Genomic DNA, 21,872 nt, shown 5'->3' on the forward strand with positions numbered 1-21,872 from the left:
TCCACTGTGAACATTTTGTAAAAATATTTTCCAGAACATAATTTGTGGGACAATCTTTTCACAAGATTTCAGTGCAAATACGTATATATTTGTCACTTAATTTTTTCCCCTGAATATGAAAACCTTTATGCACCACGACTGTTTTACAGCAAAAGCACCAGGAAGATAAAGTAGTTCCTTGAAAAGAAAGGAAAATTAGCCAGGTTGTCTTATTTTCCAAACTGATAGGAATGCAAAAAATAAACAAACTGCACAGCTAATGCCAACAAAAAGATAAAACTTCCGTTACATTTTTGGTTTAAACTTTTTAAAATATGGATAGTGATGATAGCTGAAATTTGGGCTAGGTTTTCCAGAAGCTATTTGAATGTCCTGCTTCAGTGATCTGACAGATCCTTCTCAATTTCCAAAAAAGCTTTAAGTGCGACTGTAGAAAACAGGCTTAACTGTTAACCCCTCATACAGGGCACTCCAAAAGGTATTAGCCACTACAGAAATATCAGACCAAATTACTTTAATTAGATGGGTTTTGTCATAGTATTGACTCTCTAATGAAATAAGAATCCGATGATGAGCTGTTCAAAAGGCTTTTTGAAGTGGAGAGAATACTGAAGCAGGCAGTTTTTAGAAGCAGCATAGTCCCCTCAGACAAGCTGAATCAAATATAATTGTTTCCTGATCCTTCAGAAGTCGATCCCTTAGAATTGTAGTAGCAGCAGTACATGGTTAGTAGGATTCTAGTGGATGTTTTTTTCCCCCCTTCTCCTTCACAATCCTGTGGCTGACCCACAGTTTAGTCTCTGCAGTCACAGGATGAAATCAGGAACGGCCAGGGTCTTTCTGCATGGCCAGCATCCAGACGGGGACACACTGTTCAGGGAATCCCTTCTGCCTCTCCTCTTGTAGGATGGTGAGTCCACTCATTTCAATGAGGCTGTGGAGGATGTTCAGGTCTCGGATCACACTACTATCCAGACAATCCAGGACACAGCCCTCTCTGGCTACGTTGTCCTTAAGAATGATAACACCGTTATCCTTCAAGCCATTCTGGCAACGGATGAGAAACCTCAGGAGATCTTTATCTGTCAGATATCCTACAGATGAAAAGATGCAAAACAGATCACTATTAGCCGCTCAAAGGGACTACTCATTAAACATCAGAATAGTGCCTTGATCTGCTTCTCTATAACCTATTTATTGGAGAAGTTCTAGTCCTGCCAGATTTTATTATGAAATCCAGAGCAAATCAGTGAGATCAACAGCTGCAAACCCAAATCAATATTTAGGATCCACATTAGCAGCAGCAACAGATGTGGACAGAAGTCAATGGGAATAGCGGAGAAAATACTGGGTGCTGAAGGGTTCTTTAATCTGGTGGTTAAAGTCATAATAAGAATCAGTGGCAGGAAGCTGCAGCCAAACAAATTCAAATTGGAAATAAGTGACAACTGTTTAACAGTGTAAGTAATTACCATTGGAAACTACCAACAGAAGTGGTGGATTTACCACCTCTTGAAGTTCTCATATCAAGTGTAGTTGACTTTCACAAGATATGCTTTAATTTAACACAAACTATTGCCTTAGTACAAGCGTAAATGAATGAAATATAACTGCCTGTGATATCAAGTAGGTCAAATTAGATAATCTAATGGTCCCTTTCGGGTTTTAAAACTACAGATCTAAAAACCTTTGTGTAACACTGTGTGCCCATCATAGAAGCTTTGGATTAAAGATCCAGTGAGGAATGCAAGACCTTCCAAACTGCCAAATAAAACTCTTTATATTATACCATAGCGTTGTGATTTCTACATCTACTGTGTATGTTCAAAAATAGTGAAATATTTTAAATTTTAAAATATTATATTATGTTCCTTCTCTCTCAAAGATCAATACTTTGGTTATGTTGAGACCAGTAGTGCAGGGCTCAGAAAAGAACAAAATGAGAAACATTCTGACATGCGAAACCCATCTAAAATGAATTAACAAGGACAGCTGGTCAGAAACTGAATGAAAAACTTGAAAATTTTGATTGCTTATATTTTCTAGTCAAAATATTTAGTTTTCTTGGTGGAAGATTTGAACTTTAATAAATGGAAGTTGTCATTTCAAAACCACATTTTGACACAGAATGTCAGGTTTTTTAACTAAACATCTCCCCCTTCAAAAAAGAAGAAGAAAAAAGCCCCAAAGCCTAAAATTGAATAGCTTTCAAGTTGAAGGAAAATGATAATTTCAATATGAAATTTAAGTTTTCATTTTATGTTTTCATAAAATAACAGCTTGGGCTCATATAGTTATGTATACATGAGACAAATCGAGACTGCATGGGCAACATTAATTGAAACATTTGAACACTTAATTTGGAACTTAACATTCCTTTGACCTAGCTTTTAGCCCAATTTCCTAACAAATTGAGATCTCAGAAATTTCCTACCTGCAAGTCTGGCCTGCTGCCACTCCACCAATAAGTGCTGAGCTCGTTGGTATACTTCAACCATTCAAAAGAGGGGTAGAAGTCTGAATAATACATAAATTCCTACATATTTCATTGAGACTGATGGCTGAAGAGAGGAAAGAGATCCAGATCTGTGTCTATGCTAAAGAAAAGGCAACCACACAGCTGATTTCCACAAGTCCAGACAAGCCTTAGCTCATTTCATCTCATATTGACTTGGACTTGCTGAAGAAATGAGACAGGAGCCAGATTTCCTGCAACAATGCGTTATTCAAGAAGGACAAATAACAAAGGAAAATGATATTGTTCTGAAGCAATTTGTTTGCACAGTTACAGAAAAAAGCCCTGTTCTATGAAGACTGATTATTGTTTGAGACTGTATGTAGAAAAGAAGTGCGTGCTCCTGAATAACATTATCTCCTGCGCCAACCTCTCTGCCTTTGTCTCTTTTCTCTTTTCTTTTCTTTTTTTCTTCTCTTCTTTTTCTTTTTTCTTTCTTTTTTATTTTTGTCTAGTAAGAAACCACCTCCAGAGTTTTGGAGAGAAGGAATTGTTCAGGCCTCATCTTGTTCTGACAGCTTAAACTTCGTAAGGGATGTTCAGGTTCAAAGATTAGGAGACTACCTTCTTTCTGCATGGACAGTTAGGCACTGTGTTAGGTTTTCTAGAAAGATGATGACATATCTAGCAGTGAAGGTTTCAAAGAACAGCTTGGACAAACATCTGTCAAAAATGGTGGTTTTGTGTGACTGAGACAGGAGAATAGAAAGATGACTTCTCAGATCACCTTCCACTCTCTCTTTCTACAAGTGCAGGACAACACCATTCACTAATGATTTTATAGCACTTTTCATGCAGGGAGGAATCAAATAAAAATGATGGAGCCAAGAACATAATCCACACTATCCGATTGCCAGTCTGCTGCTCTTAATACTGCAGTGCATTCACTGAGGTGGCTTGCAGGGTAGGAAACAGACATCTGTAATATGAAGAGGTGCTGTGGGACATGGATAGGTGAACCTGTTTGATAAACATCAGCGCATGTATAAGATTCAACTTATAGATACTGGTGAGTTTACCATGCCTTTTCCCAGCTTGTTTATTGAAATATTCTTAAGCTAGGATAATCATCAGATTCAGAAATGCCTTCCAAAAAATCAGCAAAAGGGAGGAACACTCATTGACAGAAGCTGAGGAAGGACCTAAAGAGCCACTCAACTAAAAGAATTCAGTGTGCAAGGGGTATATGACTGTTAGTGATTCCCACAAGACTTTATGTGTACCATCCCTAGGGAAGCCAAGCTGTGATGCAGAGGTGGTGAAGTCCGAGTGGAAAAAGGCTTTCTGCAAAAAGCCATATGAAGCTATCCTTAAATGAAGGCAGTACTAATCCTGTGAGCAAACATAACTACTTGCCCTCTGTCCAAACCCTTGGGCTACCCAATCCAAAGAAGGAGTGAAGATCTCTCAGAAAATCACTTTTTCCTTGTGAGACTGCATAGTGAGAAATCATTCTGGATATCCCTTGGGCTGGCTGTAGTACCTAACTCCCCATAAAAACATGGGAGCAAAAGGTTGTCCAGGATCTGCCAAGACTCAGACAACTCTCTCTCACATGCTGTATGTCCTCATAGCCAAGCTTAAAGCTGGTATATTGTTACTGCCACAGTGCTACAGTCTTTCTCCTACAAAAGGCCAGATGTAGAGGTGTTGACAGATCACTGCTCACAGATGAAGCTAACACAGCATATCTGTATTCAATATCATTCAGTATCATTAGCTTGCTAAGGAAGATCCCTGCTCAAGAAAACATAAGGCCTGCTCCTCAACTGCACCTTAGCATGCAAAATACTCTCCGATTACACGTACCCCTCCCCCCCACACACCCATACATGATCTAAATGAAAGCAACTTGATCTGCACCCACTGCGCATGGGGCTTGGGAGAATTCTCAAAGGTCTCTTGTGAGACTTCAAAGGAAGTGGGGCTGTTCCTGCGCTAATGGGCTTTTCTGGCAAGTTCAAAGAGATACGAACTGTGAGGACTGCCTGACTTTACAATACGGCTGCAGGAGTATAGTAGTTTCTCTGTTTTTATGTTGTTTGTTTGTTTTGCTTTTTTTTCACAAATGCTTGTGCTGGCAATGGAGGGCTGTTGTGGGACCAGGTACTGGAACTGAATGAGGGTAGGGCAAGCTCTGTGCCCCCAGCACTGGTCAGTCTTCAGCCTGGTTTTTCCAAACATTTGAGAACCCTCTTTTATAACTGCACCATTCTTTTAACAAAATTTTTAGCACAGGCTATGTAGTTCTCTGAGATGCCTGGCTAGAGGAATCATGCTGAACTAACCTGAAACCCACTGAATCCAGATGACATCATATCTTTGTGGGGCTGGAGTGAATTCCTGAAGGCTTTTGCAATAATACATCTCTACTCTGTCCTCCTTGCCCTGTAGGTAGTTTGGCACCTCAGCCAGGAAATTCTCCATCATATCCACCAGCTCCACACTCTTGAAAATTGGTAACAGGACATGCTTGCTGACCCGACCTATCCCAGAGCCGCAGTCCAAGGCGCGGTTGGTGTCAGCTTTTCCCACCCCCTGTGGAATACAAGAAAATCATTTGAAAATGGGAAAATACCAACTGAAAGATCACAGCAACTGTATTATCAGCTATGCCCTTTAATCCACCAAGCTTAGTGTCTTATCTCCTTATTTGTGCAAGATACCACAACCTGGAAGAGAATTAAAACAGCTTTGGGTACCTATGAGGGAGCAGAACTGGCTGCTACACTCCCAGAGAACATCTTGATTCATTTTTCTCCCATCTTCACTTTCCCCTAGCTGAGGGCGAAGCCCAGTGTCCTACAGAAACTCATACCAAGTGCCCAAACCACTAGGAGGAGGAAGTGAAAACAGATCTCCCCTAGTTCTCTAGATGGATTCCCTTCCTGCCAAGAGACACTCAAAAACCTACAAAACATTAAAGGGGCTATATTCCTCAAAACTGTGCTCCCTTCCTGGGGAGGCTCACTGCAGTCTGGGACTTAGCTTTCTCATCTGGGAGAAAGAGGAGACCTATATTTTCCTACATAGTAAGAGTGATGGGAGGCATAACTATGCAATACTATTGAGCTCTAAAACACAAAGGTTGCTGTTGATGGGACCTCTTCGTTGCAGTCCTGGATTCATTGCTGTACAGTAAGTTTTTGCTTGGTATAAGAAGAGACATAATCTTTTCACAAGTTCCTAACCTTCTCAGAAGATCCCCTAATCTTTATAAAGTCCTTGCAAGTTCATCTGTCAAGTATCCATATCTCACAGCCAACTACACAGGTATGTCTCATTACATTCTGAGCCCAGTGAAGGCTTAAAATGAGCACATACCATGTATTGCACATAAGAATTAACTTCTGGAGTACAAAATTTCCAAGGTGCCCACAGACATCTCTACAGATACAGTGTCCCTGAGCTTTGAGTGCAATTTTCAAAACAAGCCATGTTTGAACTTAGAACTGTAGGTAACTTAGGAAACACAAAAAGTTTGGACTGAAGGATATATGGAATTTCTTTATTAGATGTAGAGACAACGAAGATGATTGAGTAGATTTTACTCAATAATTCCTTTTTCTTTATAAATATCACCCCTGGACTGAGATCAGACATGAAAATTGTGGCACAAAGGGTATGTCTATGAGAAAATAATGAGTCATTAGAAAAGGAGCTTTATAATGAAAGCAGTATTTCATCCCTAATGCTTCCATTCTAGCTATAAAAAGGTTCTTAAGAGCCTGCTGCTGTTCTGTAAAACAGAAATTTTAAGGCTGCACAGGCACTGACTGTGGGATTGGAGCTCCCTTGGCCAAAGTTATTTGTTACACAAATATATTAAAGGCAAATGTAAACACCTTTTCCCTGTTCTCTGGAACTGAAAGTTGAAATGAAAGTTGGGCCAAAGTCCTCCTGCTGAAGCTTCACTGCTCCTAAAGGAAACAAGCCCAGGAAGAGCTGAGCTTTTCCTGCTTATTAGGAGACCCCCTCCATAATGACCGAGTATAAATCATGTAATTCACTGCTTTTTTGGCCTTGCTTCAGTGTTTAATTCAGTAGATTATTAAGGTCAAAGGATAGTACTATCAATGACATGACTATGAATAGCCCAGCTGAGCATCTGGTTACATTGAGTAAGTGCAGAAAGAGCACAAGGACCTCAAAGGCTCTCACCAGTCAGCAGGGCTGCTGGTCCCAATTTATAAACCTAGAAAGATTAATCTCCCAGTATATGCAAGAGTCCATAGGAGTCTTGAGCCCTATCCTCTCTGGAGACTACCTGCTTGTAATTAGCCAGAACATATGAGTTATTCTTCATTCACAGGCTGCACTAAAGAATATGTGGCAATTACTGAAGACTAGACTAAGCTGTAAAATGGAGTTCATGAAAGGAGGAGGAACTGTGTCCTGAATCTTTACAAAAATCTCCACACTGTCTGCTGACAGATCCATACAGGCCTAGGCTGATGTGATTAAACAAAAAGCCTTGAAAGAGCTGGTCAGAAAAGAGGGATTACCATCCCAAAAAGCTAACCTTATTAGACTAAACCTCATATGACTGCTTTGACTTTGACACTTGTGTTCAGGGAAGCTGTAGTTACGGTAACTCGCTCAAGACAGGGAATTCGTTGCCTGTGACACTCCGTGGAAAGGATGTCTGATGACACATCTCCATTTGCCATCAAGAAGTAGGAGAGGCGACAATCCTGGGAGATGAAATCTGATCCCACACTTTGCTGACAGAGAGCAAGAGCAAATGGCAATCAGACTAGAACCCCTCTAAAGCACTATAGCTCTGTTTATAATGAAAATATTGACATAATTTCATGTTCAGCTAATGTATTTTCAGTTTGAGAGTGCACAGAGCTTTGACAGGGTAGTAAAGCCTGATTGATTTGAAAATCAGATTTCTTATTAAAAAAAAACAGTTTAAGTGAAAAATTTAAGCTAAAGCAAGCTCAAAAATTTAAGATCAACTGCTCCTCTGATTATCTGTTTCACATTGCTCCTTATCACTATCATTTAGGATATGTACACAATCACAAGTTTAGCTGAAAAGGTGAACAAGGCTCTCAGGAAGTTCCTTATGGGTAATATAGCTGTGGCATACGTTCCTGATGCTAGTACTTCAGGTCTTGGAAGAGCAAGAAGACAGTGTAGACATGCAGGAGCAGAAAGAAATCAGAGCTCAAGGCAGAGATAAAAAGCACAGTGGCTTTCTTTCTAAATTATTTTTTTTTTGTAGCTTTTCAAAAAAATCTCTTCCATCTACCTGATCAAACAGGGGCAAAATCATTCTCCAGAAACTTTTTGTTCAGCAGTAACCACTCAGACTGGTGAAATGAGGGCAAGAGTGTAGGGCAGAAAGGGAGCTCTGAGGATAATCCCCTCTTGTGGTATTTCACACATCTATAGCCCACAAGTGTTCCTGAATTAATGTTTTCTTTGCTTTCTTTGTTTCCTTTTTCACAGATTACCCCTGGATTAGACTCTTGAAAACACAGCATCTATATGGACATCAAGGCTTTAACTGGTATAAACACACTGCCATGAACAGTCCCTGGTCTAATTCTGCTGATAACCCTTCACATATGGGCTGCACGTAAGGCAACTTACAGATTGTTTGTATTGCTCTGCTGGCTCAGGCTCTGAATTGAATATTGCTCTTGGTTTGAGATCCGCCCACACACACATAAAACCTCTTAGCTTAAGCACAGTGGCACTTCTAACTCAGTTTGACTCACCTGGGAAGGGAGAGAGGATAAAACAGAGCTAAAGTCCTATCTCTCCAATGCCTTTGTGTAATTCCTTCCATGTGCCCAGGCAAGATAAATTCTCCAAAGGTAAAGAAATCTAAGGCTCAGTTTACGGTGGTGCTAAGAATCATGCTAAGAAATGCCATACATGAAGGTATTCAACATCAGTCATCTAAGAGAAATGTCAGTGTGTGGCATTTCCACACAAGCCAAACTAACTCAAGAGGAGTAATTTGAGTGGAACTGGGCAACTGTTTTTTAAGGAACACGAAATTTGCCAGAAAACAAAGTGTTTGTGAAATTGATATCTCAAATCTAGATAATAGTTATAGCCAAAAAAACATGGGAAAGAATGTTGAAAATGTTAAGACACTTCCTTTTGATGACTTTCAAGGAAAAAAAAACTTGTCAACTTTTCATTTCTAAACAACATTTTTCATTTTGAAACTGATTTTTTTTTTGGAAAACAAAAGGAGAAACTACTCAGAGGGTAAAATAACCCCAAAATGAAGTGAAATATTTTTATTTTTGATCTGAAACTAATTTTCCTATTTTCTGATATTAAACTTGTCTTTAAAAAATAGCTTTTATCTATAAAAAAAGAAAATATAGTTTATATAAGCATGAACCATTTTCTTAAAATTTTAATTGCCTTATTGGAATATATTGGAAAATAATTATTCTTGGAGCCATAAACTTGGGAAGACATACTTCAAATTAGCTTTATAGTAAAGACACTACTACAGAAAGCCAGTAGAGATCCCTATCTGGTTAGGTAGGATTCAAATTGCAGTAGTAAGAAAGGAAAATAAACTGTAAGTACCATAACCAACTGACTGTATCTCAACAGAGGACAAGCTTGAACAAGCTAAGTCAGATCTAACAAAATGTACAGATCCCTTTTTCTGCCCTTTTTTTGATCTCAGCTATTCAGACTATTCCTGGCTAATAACAGGAATATGAGCTTTACTCTGGAGTATTTTTTATCTGTCATCACACCTGATGCATTGGGTACAATTTCTCTTTGCCATGTGAGAACTCTGCTATAGACTGTACTTCTTTCCTTTTCAGGTCTTGGAGAGGAAAAAGTGTAACACTGTGATACAAACTTGCCATTCAGGAAGTTGAATCTGTATGATGCCTAGGAAGTGTGAAATCTTCCCTTGAGTACTGTCTTATACACCACTTGAATTCCACAAGTCTTTGAACATGACTTAAGTAAATTTTGAGGGATGGATATGCCTTGGGCTGGCTCTTCACTTTTAAGTTACATTTCGTTTTCTATAGAAGTGCCATTTATCATCTGGTTCAGCGGCCTTGCTGAACTTCTTTTATGTTTTTTTATTCTGTGTGTGTAGAAAGCTTAACACACCAAGGACTCGAGATGTTGTAAAGCCTTTTTGCGTTAGCATTAATGCAAATAACTATTCATAAAAATATTGCAGATGTTAACTCAAGTAATTATGTTTTGCTGGCACATTGCCCCAGAAGCCTCTATCAGGTATAGCAAACTTTTCTATCAGTTGCCCTTCTCTGCTATACAGGATTTCTTTCTGTTGTTAAACCACACTTGTTTTCCATCCCGATTCATTTAAATTGTGTCCTTTTTTTTACACAACATCTATTTAACTTATTGAGCTTTTTTCCACAGTTGATGATTAAGGCTAAAAAAAAGTCATCTGGCTACCCCAAATTTGTACATTTGAGTAGATAATGAAAGATCTATGGTAACATTATACAGAACTAGTCATTCTGTGCGCAGAATGCATGAAACTTGGTTTCCTGCAGCCCTTGGCTTTGTGGATTCTTTAGCGTCTAATACTGTTGTTGAGCTTTTCCCCTGGGAAGGGGAACAGCAGTCAGAAATGACTGGACCTCACTTTTAAAGATCTGCAGATTTCTAGAGACACATTTATGTATGAACGGGATTTTCAGACAGCTAAGTGCAAAAATGCTATTGGTATCGCTTTTAAAACTCCACTTGGCATCTCTCTGCATCTCAGGTCAAAAGAGACCTTTTAAGACCTTTAAAAATCTGCCTGCAAATGACCTTAGTGATACTGGAATGTTCAAGAAAAAATAATTCTCCTAATGGGTTTCTCCAATTTCTCTTTATTTTATATACCCCCAGCACTGGGGGTAGGATGTTTTTTCTTGCAGCCTTGTCTGAAATACTGATAGAAATGCAAAACATAAACTTAGTATTTAGTCTCAGCTACTTTCCCATATGTACTGCAGGAATTTGCACAGGCAAGTCTCCCAGTGAAGCCAGCAAAGATTGTATCATGAAAGGTCCCAGCCCTACACTGAGAACTAATCCTCTACCGAGACCTAACTAGAAGAACCCCTTGTATAATCCTCTTTGCAGTTTCAGAGCATAAGAAAAGAATAAAAGCAGGTAAATAATGACATATTGCCAGGCAAAATGTATATTCATTATGATGCATAATCTGGTAGAATGCATATAAATTATATGTCACTGGACACAATGAAAAGCCAGATATGACCTGTGAATGCACATGAAATATGACATATGGTGCCATTTAAAACGTATGTGACTGGGAACAATGTATGTCATTTATGACACATGACCACTGTTTCTTGCAGAAGATGTGATTAGATGACTCACCCCAACAAACTTCCTGAGAAATTCCCTGGAGGACTCAATGTCTGTATTGGAGAGTTCAATGTAGTCTCCCATCATGCCCTCTTCTGTGGCTGGCACCTCCTGGTAGAAGTGTTTGGCCCTGGCGTAGAACTGCATCTCACCATTGATGACTTGACTTGTTAAAGCATAAAGTTTCACTGCAAGCAGATAAATCATTACTTTATTGTTAATGACAGATATATCTACCTCACTAAGTGGGGCATGCATGTCTTTGCCAACAGGTTGGCCTATTCTTTGAAGAACTGAGATCTGTCCTCAGCGTCCTGGGTTCTTCTATGCTTGATGGGCTTTGGCATATGAACAGTAGTTACACTTTGCATCTCAAAAGTTTCAAACAGAAACAGATAGAAGATTCAGACAGACCAGAAAGTTTGCTTGGAACACATCAGTTGTTGCTGTCTCACACGCACACACACAGGCAGGTTTTCCTGCATGTGTGACACAGAGCTACCACTAGACAGGCCTTCCAATGAAAATACAACTACAGCCTACGTGTGAAAGCTAAGCAATAACAAGAGATGGATTTACACCGGAAACAAGTCCTTGTGCACACTGTTCTACATCATAAGAGCTCTGCTGCCGATTCCAAGTGCATTCAAGGAGCTGGAAATGATCAAGCAGTAAATATCTTCTTGATTATGAGCAATGGAAATGGAGATCTCCCTGCAGACTAAATAAACAGAAGGATGAGGGACCAGTACTTTGTTGCTGTTCTGAGTTAGCCTTCTGTGTACTACATCTTTAAATTTCTGTAGCAGCACTGCTGATAACTGTTAAGAATGGTCTGAACAGGCCATGTTTGCCTACTCTGGCTGGGGAAAGGGAATTACGCCCTCCATGCAGAGGATGAGAGCTAGGCCACAGACCCTGAATATAAGCCCAGAATGTATTTATTGAAGGCAAACAAGCTCAGCAGGGAATGATAAGTGTGTGCCTGCCCATCCTCAGCAGGAGAATGACATTCTGGAGGCAAGTAAGGGGAGGACAAAGGAAGTAGGATAGGGAATAATTACCACCAAGGACCACTCAGAACAGAATAGTGCTATTGGGTTACACATAAGCAGCATGCCCGGCATATCCTTCATCCAACAAAAGCAGTATTACCAGCCGCTCTTGTCATCACCTGCTTAAGTCAACTGCTGAACGGATACTATTAATGCTTTAATCCATTACACATTTATGTTATGCCTGAGAAATTTATACCACAAGCAAGCACTGAGCCCAGCAAGGGTCGAGCCTGGGGGTTTTACACACTCCACTGATTATAAGAAGAAACCATTTAACTGAAGAAATTAATATGAAAGGGGTAGCAGTCAATCCACAGCACAACCTGGTCAGGGTGTTTCCCAGAGCCTGGGAAATAAAGACTTCACTGGTGGTTGTGATTATTCGAGTAAATGATCTCCATCTCTCCCCGGCAGTGGCATCATCTTTTCCCTGAGTTCCCCCCCCCCCCCCCCGTTTTTTTTCCCCCCACTTCAGATGCCAGAACTGAATCCCTGGATGTTGCCTTTAGAAGACCTTTCTTATGAGAGTCCAGTGATGATCTCTAGAGCTTGTTTAACGGAACTATCAAAGGATGATGATTTATCCCATTCTGCTGGATGGAAGGGAAAGGTGTTTACAGGCTGTCTGCACAGTAGGACAGAGTGCCAGAGCAGTTGGCAGCATGAATGACAAATATTCAGAGTCCCTCTACTCAAAACACAAACCTGACCAAGGCAACACACGGGGATGATATGCAGTTTAGGATATCAGATCTTTAGTGTGTGCTCTCAAATTTCTCACTCAGATCCAGTATCAGACCCACAGGATGCCTGGCAAGATTTGCATACATGCACCAGCTGACTTGGACTCCTCCCCAGTCCATTGCAACCCCAGAGACCTGCCTTACACACTGGCATCTGAAAACAGCTCTGGTTTGGGGTTTTATCCACCATAGGGATAAAATGAAGGATTTAATCTATGGGGTTTTATCCCACCACAGGGGATTTAATCCATGGGGTTTTATCTACCCACTGAGACTATGCAGAGATCTTCTTATGCAAGTACTCCAGCTGAGGGCATGCAAGGACACAGGCTAACATTAAGGGTGGTACTGTACCCAAATCATACTCCTGCAGACCTATGGTCTCACAAATGGTGTGTGCGATCTATACAGATGATTTCCACCTCTTGCTCCCTCAGAGTTATTTCTCCCTCTCATTAATTTGTAATACTGCCAACTTTAGCACTCCACAACCCAATTTTTCAGACACAGACTATCAGCCTCACTTCTGATCTTCCTCTTGGCTGCACCTGGCACTCGGGTGCCTGCAGCAGGACCAGAGTCCTGCAAAGCAGGAAGAATGCCAGCTTGCAGGAATCTATCCCCAAAAAGCACTGTTAGAAGACATATGTCCTTGGCAGGAGTTACGTATTGCAGCTCCGCTACAGCACACTTCCTCATCACAGAACCTGTCCAGTCAGAGACATCTCCCATTCCATGACCCATGTGGGACTATCTCATGTATCAGGAAATTAAATACTTTTGAGATCTGTTACTGATATACAATCTGATTTCAATGTACTTTGTAAAGTACAGCATGGGCAGGGTAGGACAATGGAGCCTGCAAGTCTCACAGAGATTTAGGTGGGAGGGTGTAGCTGTCTTTTGCAGACAAGGTTTTCAGGAGTAAGCTAGGTGACTTGCAAGGCTTCAAGTTAGAGAAGTGTTTCTCATAAAATAAGAAGAAACTTTTTCTCAGGACATGCTTGGTCTCTCAGCTGAACTTGCTGCAAGACCTCCAAGTGGAGATAGTTAAGATGAACCCACTGGAATAGCAGGCTGAGAACAGAAACTGATTCCCTACGTGTCACTGAATGTTCATCAAAGTCAATAATTTTGAGCCACTGCATACACCATCTGGATGCAGAGCACTGACACAGAGCTGAATGCCAACCCCTGGGCTAGACAGAGAACATTTATCTAAGCCCTTTCCCCTGCAAAGTCCACAATATTATTTCTACATTTTTTTATGGATTAGTTCCAAATTTTGTTTTCTAGGTTCCCAGCACAGCTGATCTAAACATCCAGAGAAATAGGAGCACTAAACAAGGAGGACTGGGTGCAATTCCAACCTGCAGTAGACGGTTAGGGTTTGCTTGGCTAAGTTTTCTTGCCAGAAGCAAATGTTGCAAATATTTTTTTTTTTTTTGAAGTTTTTATTTGTGAGCATTACTTTGTGGCTCCAACTGCTTTCTGCAAGATAGTTAACTAATTCCAGATTGGCTGAGTATTCTCTTTTAAATGCAACATCTGCTTTGTGCCTCAGTTGAAAAATAGTTATCTACATCCAGGATGGAATCCACCTTTCTACTGTGGTCTGAGGATCACTTAAATTCTGTTTTACAGAGGATGAACATCAACTCTCCCAAAGCAGTTTTTACACCCAGACATCTGCCTCACACACTGCAATATTTGGCTCTGTTGACTGATCGTTTGAGTCTTTTACTGCAGATCTCTCCCCACTGGCCATGTAACAACATGCATAATATTCAGCATCTGAATAGCTCCATTAAAGTCCACTGGGCTTAACGGTATTCACACACATTTAGGACTGATATCAGATATACTCAGCTCATAGGTAAACAGGCCTAAGTGCTCTACCACTGAACTCAGTAAGGGAGGGGTGGAATGAGTGTGGAGTTAGCAGAGCTCAAAGCAAAGTTTGTATCTTCCTAACCTCGGGCTGCACTGCAACCTTCAATGTGAGGCCTGGTTTCAGTGCTATTACTGATGCTTGGAGCTAAGCACATGCTTAACTACCCTGCTAGGTGACAGTCTTAGTGCTGTTTAAGGGGTTTAACTGTAGAGAGATCTGGATCTAGTGTTTAAGCCTGAAAAGTTCAGTTCATTTCTCTTCAGTTGCACTCTGAACTGAATTGGAAAATATAATTCTGAAGAGATGCTCAGACCTGACACTTTCTCTGCTCTCCACTGCTTAGAGCACAGGATCATGGAATAATCAAGGTTGGAAGGGGCCTAAGGAGGCTTCTAGTTCAAATTTTTGCTCAAAGTAGGGGCAGTCATAAAGTCAGACGAGGTTCCTCAGTACTTTATACAGTTGGGTCTTGAAAACCTCCATGGATGGAGAATTGCACAACCTCCCTGGGCCACCCGTTCCTAAGTCTGACTGATCTCATGGGGAGAAAGTTTTTCCTCTGTTGTTTCAATTTATGCTTGTTTTTCTCTTGTCACCTTTATTCCATGACAGTTACCATGGAGTAACAGACAAACTGCAGGTTCATGTGAAGGTTTGACTCACAACTAATTTGGATAGGCTGGCAATATGCTGACATATGGAAAACTGTTTAGAGAAGTTGTAAGAATGATTCAGGACCTGAAAAATCTGGCAGAGGGGCTCTTTAATCAGATAGGCAAAGGCTTAACAAAACTTGTTGGCTGGGAATGGGAATTCAAATAAATTCAGACAAGAAATAAAACACAATTTAAAAACAGTGGAGCAATTAGGCCTGGAAACAGCTTAATGATGGATTGATGAATTCTCAGTCACTTGGAGCCCTTAAATTGAGGTATTTTTGTCTTCACAAACATATGCTGTGGCCCAGTCAAAAGTTACAAGCATGATACAGGAACCATTAGGTGAAATTCTAGGCTAGATGTTCATAATGGTACCTTTTAAAGGCTTTAAATGACTATTAATAATTATACTAACAGCAACATTGTAGGAAATCCTGCTTAGTTTCTAATATGTTGTGTCCATTTCAAAACAAATGGAAGAACAACATTTTCATAGATTTTTTGAGATTACATGAACCTATAATTAACTTTCCTTCCTTTCCACCTTTTCTTCCTTTCCATTTTTCCCATCTACCCACTATTAGGCACAGGAGAAATTATCTTCCCAGCTTCATTTTAGATAGCTGCAGATATTCTTGTATGTTAAAAGTCACATTGAATACTAAAAAAACATGGCAATGTTCTCTTTACAGGATTTTTGAATTCTAGTATCTTAAGCAGAGTTTTCACTGTGGTTCATGTATTTTCACACTATCAGGTAAAATTATTCACTTGCCTAAATGGATCTTTCAGTTAGGAAGCAGCCCTCAAGAATTCACTATGAAGAGCAGCTCAGCAGGTTAGACAGACACATCCTTCCCATCTCAAATGACTAATGTTCTAATGTTCAGTGGAGGCTGTATAACTCTGCTAAAAAAAAAAGTGACATTATAACATAATGTAGATTCCAGTGAAATCTTCTTTTTAGCTATGCTGTCTTGAGGAGCTTTGGTTCTAGTTCAGGGTCAAATTCTCATGAGAACTGAACATCCTTTTTCTGCACCTAAATAAGTGTCTCGGCATTCTATAACCAGAGGCTGCTGCTGAAACTAGGCTATGAACAAACATTTCGGAGGTATTTTCCCATCAGATAATAAACAGCGGGCAAGAAAACCTGCTGTCAAGATTTAGATTACAGAGGCGCTTGATAAAAAAAATTAAAAATCATTATCTTTCAAACACTTACTCAAAGCAATACATATGACAAGGCTAAGAACACACTCAGAGAAAACAAAATAGGTATCAGACAACAGAAAGTAAGGCCTGTCAGCTCTGGTATTTTTGCATTTGTCCTTCCAAGTTCCAAACAGGTCAATGTATGCTCTAATTTAATGGTGACAAAAAAGGGTCTAACACTATCATCAACAGAAAACAGATTTTATTTTTGAGGTCTTTCCCTTCCCTTCCCTGCCAAGAACTTGCGGAGTATTTAGGTAAAACGAGGGTACTGAAGGATACTGAACTGGAGTGAGCTGAGAAAGAGAAAGCAAATGGTCTAGTTCGCACTGCTGGTTCATCTTTAGCAGGGCTCCTCAGAACTACTTATTGTCATTAATGGGTTTGCCTGTGCCATCTAGCATGAAACACCTTTTCAGAAAGCAGTCACACATGCACACAGAGGCTCTTGCCCACCAGTTACTCACCCAGAGGAAGCTTTTCCAGCAGATAAAGATAACTTTGAAAGAAGTCATTCCGGATCGCCTTATGCAAGACAAAGGACATGCTGTGCCGACAGAGTTCTTCATCTGTCTTATGCCAACGTGACTTAAAAGCCAAATGTGCTCCCTTATATGCCATGACAAAGATTTTTTTTGCAAGGGTGGAAAGTTGCTATGGCTGGTGCTCTCAGCAAGACCTGTCCTTCTGAAGAGACAGAGGCAATGTCATTTAAACTGTGGCAATGTGCTGTCATTCTATATTGGGGTGTGTGTCTAGAGCAGAGGAAGGGGAGGAGGCGGGCGAGAGTGGAGTGAGAAATACTGGCTGTTGGCACTCACTCAGAATAATCTCTGCCCTCCTAAACCAGCAGGTGCTAGAAAGTGATAAAAACCTCCACCAGGAAATTGCTTAGCCAGGGTAAAAGTATATCTACTCTGAAAAAGAGGGGATTTAATTCAATTATGCTTTTCTTTTCCTGATCTCTTTAGCCTTCACTTCAAAGGAACACAGATATTATCCAGGGTCTCCCAGCTATCTCTTCTAAATCTCAGAGGGTGATTTTGTTTCCCAGCCTCTCCCTCACTATTTGTTTTTCCTATGCAAAGGAAGCCAAAAGAAAAGCCAGAAGAGAGAACATGGACATGCCTCTACACAAATCATATGCCCTAAAAAATTATGATTATAGCAAGCAATGAGGAAAAAAATAGGTTTAACTTTATGTTCTGCCACTGTTTATGGTAAGGTAAGCCATGATCTATGCACATCAGTCTGCTGTGACTCATTTAATCTGTTTAAATGGTACAGACTACTATCATGTCAGCAGAGACTAGATGGAAAAAGTTGCTGTCTGGGAAGACAGGAACAGTAAAACCCGGAAGGAGAAGAGTTTTTGTTTTAGCTAACAGTACAGACAGAAGAACAAAAGGAGACAAGCTGTTCATTAATAAACTCAGACAAATACATTGTCTGGAAAAGAAGAGTTCAGATCACTACATTAACAAAATTCTGGAATAGGAGGACTAGGGTCCAAAGCTGAACTGCTTTTAGGATGGAGAATGGTAAATTTCTGAAGGGGCTGTACATCATAAGTATGTCACATCCAAGAAGAGGATCAGGCCCTTAAGAGACAAGGACAGGCAGATACCGTTTCAAAACCCTGTTTGCCACTCAGCAGCTTACACTTCATGTGGTGTAGCTTCGACTCTCCTGAGTTGCAAAGGTACCTGGCAGGGAATGGGAGCTTTTGTGCTGACTGCACTGAACTCCACACACTGTGCTGTGAGGGCTTCTGCTTTTCAAGCTGTTTATCCAACTGTTTGCAGTGTAAGCACACTATCACTGAGCAATGCATGCTCAGAAAGTGTGTGTTTTCATATCAAAAAGGTTGTCATACTGCCATGCTGTCCTGGACAGTGCTGCAATTCCTGCCAAATATCTGATCAAGCTTCTGAGAACAGTACAAAGAAGATCTGGCCTCCCACAAGGAAAATCACTAGTAATTTTGCTGCATCAAGTGCAATTTTAGAAGGGCTCTCTTTATCCATGTCAGATGCTGATAAGCAGCATTTAGGAATGCATCAGTTAAAGAATATTTTCCAACATGACTCGCTTCCTTGGAGCAGTCACTTTCTATCTGTGTGTTTTGAATTACAGAGTATTTAGGGCAAAATCATCCCTGGAAATTACTGCCCTTCTCACCTTCCTATCACCTCACACTACCCACTCCTACCTAAATGCCTTGGCACACTGCTCCATCAGCTGTTCCAGTCTACGTGATGGGGCAACTGCACTGGTGAACAGACTGATACACCTGAAAAGTAATTCAGAAAAATGTATTTATTTTTCTTTAAAGCTGGATCAGTTCCCCAATCCATCCTGCAGCTGACACAAGGGAATTTGTCACGTGTAACAGTTTGGGGTTGGAACAACCACCTGGGATAGAGGTGAGGAGGAGGAAGTGATATGGCCACAGCCATACGGCAGCCTTACCAATAATGTAGATTTTCTCCCTGTACTCTGTCAGAGATGTATGCAGAGGAGGTTCCATGGAAGGTAATCTAAGTACTACTAGCTTTGTTCCTACCCTCCCTGTTCCTGCCTTCCTGCTTTTGAAGTCACTGATGTGCCACTTCAGCTTGCTGTATCAGTTGTCTTCTTCTGTCAGGTCAGCACAGTGAACCAACACAGTGTAGAGCCTAATAAGTGCCAGAAAAGTGCAAAAAGGAAGGCAAAAATGTGCTGGGGAGGATAGGGTGGAGAGCGTGGGATCATGGCAGCCAGGAATTAGTTATATCGGCTCTCACCCTATGGTGCCACAGCCTGAGTGGCTACATTCTCCTGGCCTGAGAAATCCCAGTCATCTCCTGCAGTAACTCAGACTCAAATCTTCTTCCTAGTTATGTACCTATCGGAGAAACAAGAGGCTCTCTCCAACTCATTTTGAAAAATATGGGCTCAGATGCGTCCTTAGCGTAGCCCTCTTGGTTTCTTCACAAACCTGGCCCTTTACCTTTGTTTACCTTTCTTCAGTCATTCATCGGTTAGTGCCCCAGGGACAGATGTGCCAAGACAGCGTATTAATGCTTTGGAAAGACATTGCACAAGATCACTTTGTAAGATGCACCTAGCAACTCAGAGCCCATCTGTTCCACATTTGATACTGCAGTTTACATTTGTCATGGCTGTGGTTTTGGCAATGGCTATCGTACAGCAAAGCAACCTCTTCGCTCAGAGGCAAGGGTGATTCCAAGTGTGAAACCTAAGTCCTGGTAGGTCCTAGTGAAACCAGGAGCTGGGACAACACTGGTAAGGGTGCTGGGGCCATAGCCACATGGCTCCCAGTGGCTGCAACTCTCATGAGACCCATAGGGAACCACGCTTTTGCATTCACTGTGAGGATAAGAAGGGCAAAGGCAGAAGAGAACCCTGTCTCTCCTACCTTCCGTGCAGAAGCAGAATGTGTGGGCTCTTTGGGCCCACACATTTGGGTTCCTCTGGGCCTATGAAGTCACACCAGAGGCTGAGACTCCTGCAAAGCTCTGTGGGTTTACACCTCTGAGGATCTAGCCAATTGCCAGAGTGAATATATACACAAGGGAAACATGGCATACTTCAGGCAGTCACTCCCTATTTTTTAATGCTTTGCTTCTCATCATCTCATAATATATCTTTAGCTTGGTTTCCTCAAAAAGAAGAAAGTGTAGTCATGTTATATATATCTCTGCCTATAACTCTGAGTTTCTCTGTTCCCCTTTCCCCAAGCAACATATAAACTAAAAAGAAAAAAAGATGTGAGGTCTCAAAAATACTTCAAAGTTCACATCAAAACAATAGAAGGAGTAGAAAAACAGTTCCCATTCTGGTGTCACTCTGCACAGTGAATGTTGCCCTTCTGAGACACCAGAAAACCCACAAGCAGGAAGGTGAAAGAGCACTTCTGTGCCTCTCTTTCCAAGTTACCACGCCCAACCAATCAACACAAATCTGTCAGAAACTAAAGTTCACAGAATTAGTTTTTTAGTCTGAATGTTGGCTACAAATGCTATTGATAAATTGTCAATAGTCTTAAAGCAATTTCCACTCACAGTAGCCTGCCCCACACAAGAAGAACGAAATGGAAATGTTTATGCCATGGAAGCTGGCATAAACAGTGAGTATATTTATTCTGTTTGCATATAACCAAGCCTTAGTCCCCGCTCCAAACAGCCTTACAATCTAATGGTCACTGTGGAAACACACTGAGTCCTCAGATACTAGCACAGTAGAGTAGGTAAATGATAACAGCACCAAGACTGTGAAAGCACTTCCTATTATTGCTGTCTAAGATTATATAGAAACATAGATTTACGCCAAGAAGTGCCTGGAGAAAAGCCACAGCAACTCTAGGTTTTTCCAAAAACTCAGGTGCCATATTCTCTGCCTATTTCTCAAAAGCAGCATCTCAGTGTCTCTGGCTGAGAACTACTCGTAACTCTGCTAGCTTCACACCGTCTCCTAACTCCTTATTTTGAGCAGGAACAGTATCAATTTACCTCACAGCTTCACAGTTCATGCACTAATATAGCCTGTATTTCCATTAAGAAGAAGAGTAGGGCTTGAATATGGGCACAGTAGCACCCACACTACTCACGGAACTACTGCTGAAATGCGGGCCAGCTTGCTTCTCAACTTTGGCTGCCCTTCCCCAAAGGCTACCTGACTCTTTCCAAAGCAAAGGTAGAAAGGCAGCCTGTTTGTTAGCAAGGACACTAGGGAATATGGACCTCAGGGTAAACTGAAGCCCTACACTAAAATAAAAGTGTAAACACAGCCCTAATGCATGACAGCCATTACCTCAAACAGCTTCTGGTCTAAAATAAGAATGTGCTTGTATTTAAGTGGCTAAACAAATAGTTGCTCCATCTGTCTTCTTCCTCTTCCTGTGTGATTGGGCAGTCCTAGGACATCAGATTTATCACAGATTAAAATGAAGGATTAGCTAGAGAAGCTTCTTGTTAAAATACCTGCAGCTGATCTACGCCTGAGGGTGGCAGGTTTAAAACAAGGTATCAGATAGCTCATAATGAGTCACTGCAAGATCCCAGGCAGATCTGCTTGTTGGAGCATCAGGGTATTTAAAGAGAAGCTGGGTTTACTCTTACATTAGTAGGTAACTACCTGTCCCCACAGATCTGATCTGTATATGCTACTTCTGAAATGTATCAGCTGCACAGAAGAGAAAAAGAAAATACGTGTACTAGCTCCACATATCATGCAGGTCACAAAAGATCAAAATTGCTTTTAAAATACTGTGTTCTGCTTAAAAAACACCCGATATGCGATCTGATTTCTGCACAGACAAGCCAACTGATTGCTGTAAGGTGTCTCTTTATATTAAAGCAGCCTTTATACGAATTCTTCTTCCTCATGCTCAGACCTAGCTTATGGTATCAGGAATAGATGTTA

The 21,872-nt window shown here is 40.9% G+C and overlaps 1 protein-coding gene across 2 annotated transcripts in view; it reads right to left on the reverse strand.

The window, feature by feature from the left end:
* Positions 1 to 522: 522 nt before the first annotated feature.
* Positions 523 to 21,872, reverse strand: part of NTMT2 (N-terminal Xaa-Pro-Lys N-methyltransferase 2) — a 31,716-nt gene continuing 10,366 nt past the window's right edge. Inside the window, exons 1-4 of one of the 2 annotated variants that reach the window (XM_062581613.1) lie at positions 16,913 to 17,066; positions 10,889 to 11,064; positions 4,804 to 5,053; positions 523 to 1,094 (exon numbers count right to left, since the gene is read on the reverse strand). In XM_062581613.1, the coding sequence (XP_062437597.1) occupies positions 820 to 1,094; positions 4,804 to 5,053; positions 10,889 to 11,064; positions 16,913 to 17,066 (855 nt within the window). In that variant the 3' untranslated portion in view covers positions 523 to 819. Of the gene's footprint in view, positions 1,095 to 4,803; positions 5,054 to 10,888; positions 11,065 to 16,912; positions 17,067 to 21,872 lie in introns of those variants that run through there. The other variant, XR_009959123.1, reaches the window with a different exon arrangement.

Source organism: Rhea pennata, chromosome 8 (genome assembly GCF_028389875.1).
Source record: "Rhea pennata isolate bPtePen1 chromosome 8, bPtePen1.pri, whole genome shotgun sequence".
NCBI lineage: Eukaryota > Metazoa > Chordata > Aves > Rheiformes > Rheidae > Rhea > Rhea pennata.